At 36.0% G+C, this 2,500-nt stretch overlaps 1 protein-coding gene across 11 annotated transcripts in view; it reads right to left on the reverse strand.

The window, feature by feature from the left end:
- The window catches only part of ebf3a (EBF transcription factor 3a), a 152,188-nt gene that overhangs the window by 14,932 nt on the left and 134,756 nt on the right, over positions 1-2,500 (reverse strand). For all 11 annotated transcript variants that reach the window (XM_072557627.1, XM_072557626.1, XM_072557625.1 and 8 more), the window contains one exon: positions 1,119-1,207. In XM_072557627.1, the coding sequence (XP_072413728.1) occupies positions 1,119-1,207 (89 nt within the window). The remainder of the gene's footprint in view (positions 1-1,118; positions 1,208-2,500) is intronic.

Consider the following 2,500-nt stretch of genomic DNA (forward strand, 5'->3'; position numbering starts at 1 on the left):
CAATATTGACATGATAAAATATATCTCAGTCATCATTTTGAAAGCATAGTGAACAAATCACAAACACAAAATACTGTATTGTGGATGTTGGAAATCTGAAGTAAAGCAGAAAATGCTGAAATAGTCAGCAGATCAGGCAGCAACTGCGGAGATAAAAACTGTGTTAACGTTTCATGTCAATGACCTTTCACTACTGCTGACAAAGGTCGTTGACCTGAAAAAGCAACTCTGAATTTCTTTCCACAAATGCTGTCTGATCTGCTGAGTAATTCCAGCATTTTCTGCATAGAAAACTAATTATTTATGTGTGACTGATTACATTATGTTACCAACTGTTACTGTAAGATTAATGTTGGACAGTGATGGCTGAGAAATCAAAGTTTTAATATTAAACATCAGAAGTGCCCTTGGTGCAGTACCTGTGGCAATTCTCAATAAACTGATCAGTCATAACATTGTACATGTTTGAAAAATAAACATTAGATGTTGGTTTATTATCACTATTCATCAATTGTATCAAATAAACCTTGTAAATTTCATTTAACTTGACATGCTGAAAACATGAAATGAAAATGAAAACATTTTGAGTTGAGTTTTTTTGCATGTATAGATACTAACATTTTCTTGTTTGAAATTAAATGAGAATGCCTTCAATATTAATGTGTGGTCTTCATTTGTTAGTTTGCCAGCACATGGACTTATGACAAAAGCTTTGTCAACAAAAGATTAAACCAAATCAAGCTTCAGAAAATGAAAGGAAAACAGAGTCAAATAATCACAGATCAGAATGGAGCAGCTTAGATAAAAACCACAATGGCCTACTGGAGTGGAAAATGTTTAATTGAACTATTTCACAATGCATAAAGTTCACATTCTTGCTGCCGAATTGGAAAACATTGCCAGTACATCTGTTCTTTGTCCTGAAGCAGGTATCTAGTAGATTTCCTACTCAATTTATCCCACACCCCTCTCCCGCCTGCTCCCCAAACCCCCTCACTCCAACTCCCTATACTGTGTCAACATGTATAAAATCAACCAGGAAGTTCTAACTCACTAAACAGTTACTTCTTTCAAAACATTAACTGAAAGTTGCCAGTTTTGAGTGCTTGGATACTGACCTTTGGTAACCTTTCAGGATCACCTGGATGCCTGGGAATAACTTTCTGCAACCGCTGGAATCCATAATCTATGGTTGGTTCATTTAAAGCTGCAAAAATTCAGAAGAGATCATTTAATTTAATAGATTTCTAGATTTAATGCTTACTTAACTGCATTATCACTAACATTGAGAGTGGTCTTTCCTTTCAACAGATCAAAACAGTGTCTGGAATATATTCATGTTTTCCATTACAATAAGCTAATTACTTAATTTACCTGTAATGTGTAAGCATCAAACAGCAGTTTAAATATTATTTTACAATATGGTTAGCTTTTTAACAATAATCTGAATGATTTTTCCAAATAACATGTTGTTCTTTTAACCCAATGTATTTCTAACTCAATTCAGAACATATTTCCTTCAGTTAAATAGTGTGATAAATCCTTTCACACTGAATCATGGAATTGGTTCTGTGGTAACACAGTTGTAGGTCTTGGGACTATATGCAGCAATCACAGCAGTCATGATGTGATGTCTGCATCATGGGCCACTTCTGTACAGGCAAAGGATTTATGGGAAACTGGCAATGATGACATATGTCCAGCTATTGCAAGCTCCAGATTTATCCCTGTGGTCCTTTTTTGTCTAGCATATTGCCTGTGCAGAAACCAGGCAGGAGGAGCACTTAATCTTGCAAGGCTTTAATAATCTGTGAATGGCTGACTACAAACTGATGTAGAGCACTATCACTCCAAGACTGCAATGTACTAGCCTCATGAAATTGGAGGCCACAAATAGTAATTAATCTTTTTTTCCTCAAATTGTAATTTTGAGTATGAACTGTGCCCAGCTATAAATCAGTTGCACATGCTGCTGTGTACAGTATATGAATCATAGTTCTGACTCAGTTAGACTGCACACATTGTGTTTAACAAGCTTTATAAGGAGTCATAGGCTTTATTATAGCTCTGTCTGACTCAAACAAAAACTGAGCCTGGAGGCCTGTGGACGAGAATGGAGATGAAAATACTTATTAGAGTATATTACTCCTTGATGTAGATATCATTTTCAGGAGAGTGACTACAAGGAGCACAGTGCTACATAAATCAATGGCTTTTCTGAGACTAATAAGAGCTGCCTCCATCTATTCATTACTCAACCTGCAATTTAGGCCATCACTCATTAGTCAGCATGTAATTTCATGATTAACACCATACAACTCAGCAGGTTTGCTGAGCGCAAATGAACATGAAGGCTACAACTCACTGAGGGAGGGTTGGGATACATTGTTTGAAAATGTTACCAAAAATAATTGGCCAACTTTATTATCAAGTGCTTCAATTATTTGCGCAAACACAGACAGTAGATCTTGTAATCAATGTGAGGAGCTAGCACATATGC

Source organism: Chiloscyllium punctatum, chromosome 38, assembly GCF_047496795.1.
Source record: "Chiloscyllium punctatum isolate Juve2018m chromosome 38, sChiPun1.3, whole genome shotgun sequence".
Lineage (NCBI taxonomy): Eukaryota > Metazoa > Chordata > Chondrichthyes > Orectolobiformes > Hemiscylliidae > Chiloscyllium > Chiloscyllium punctatum.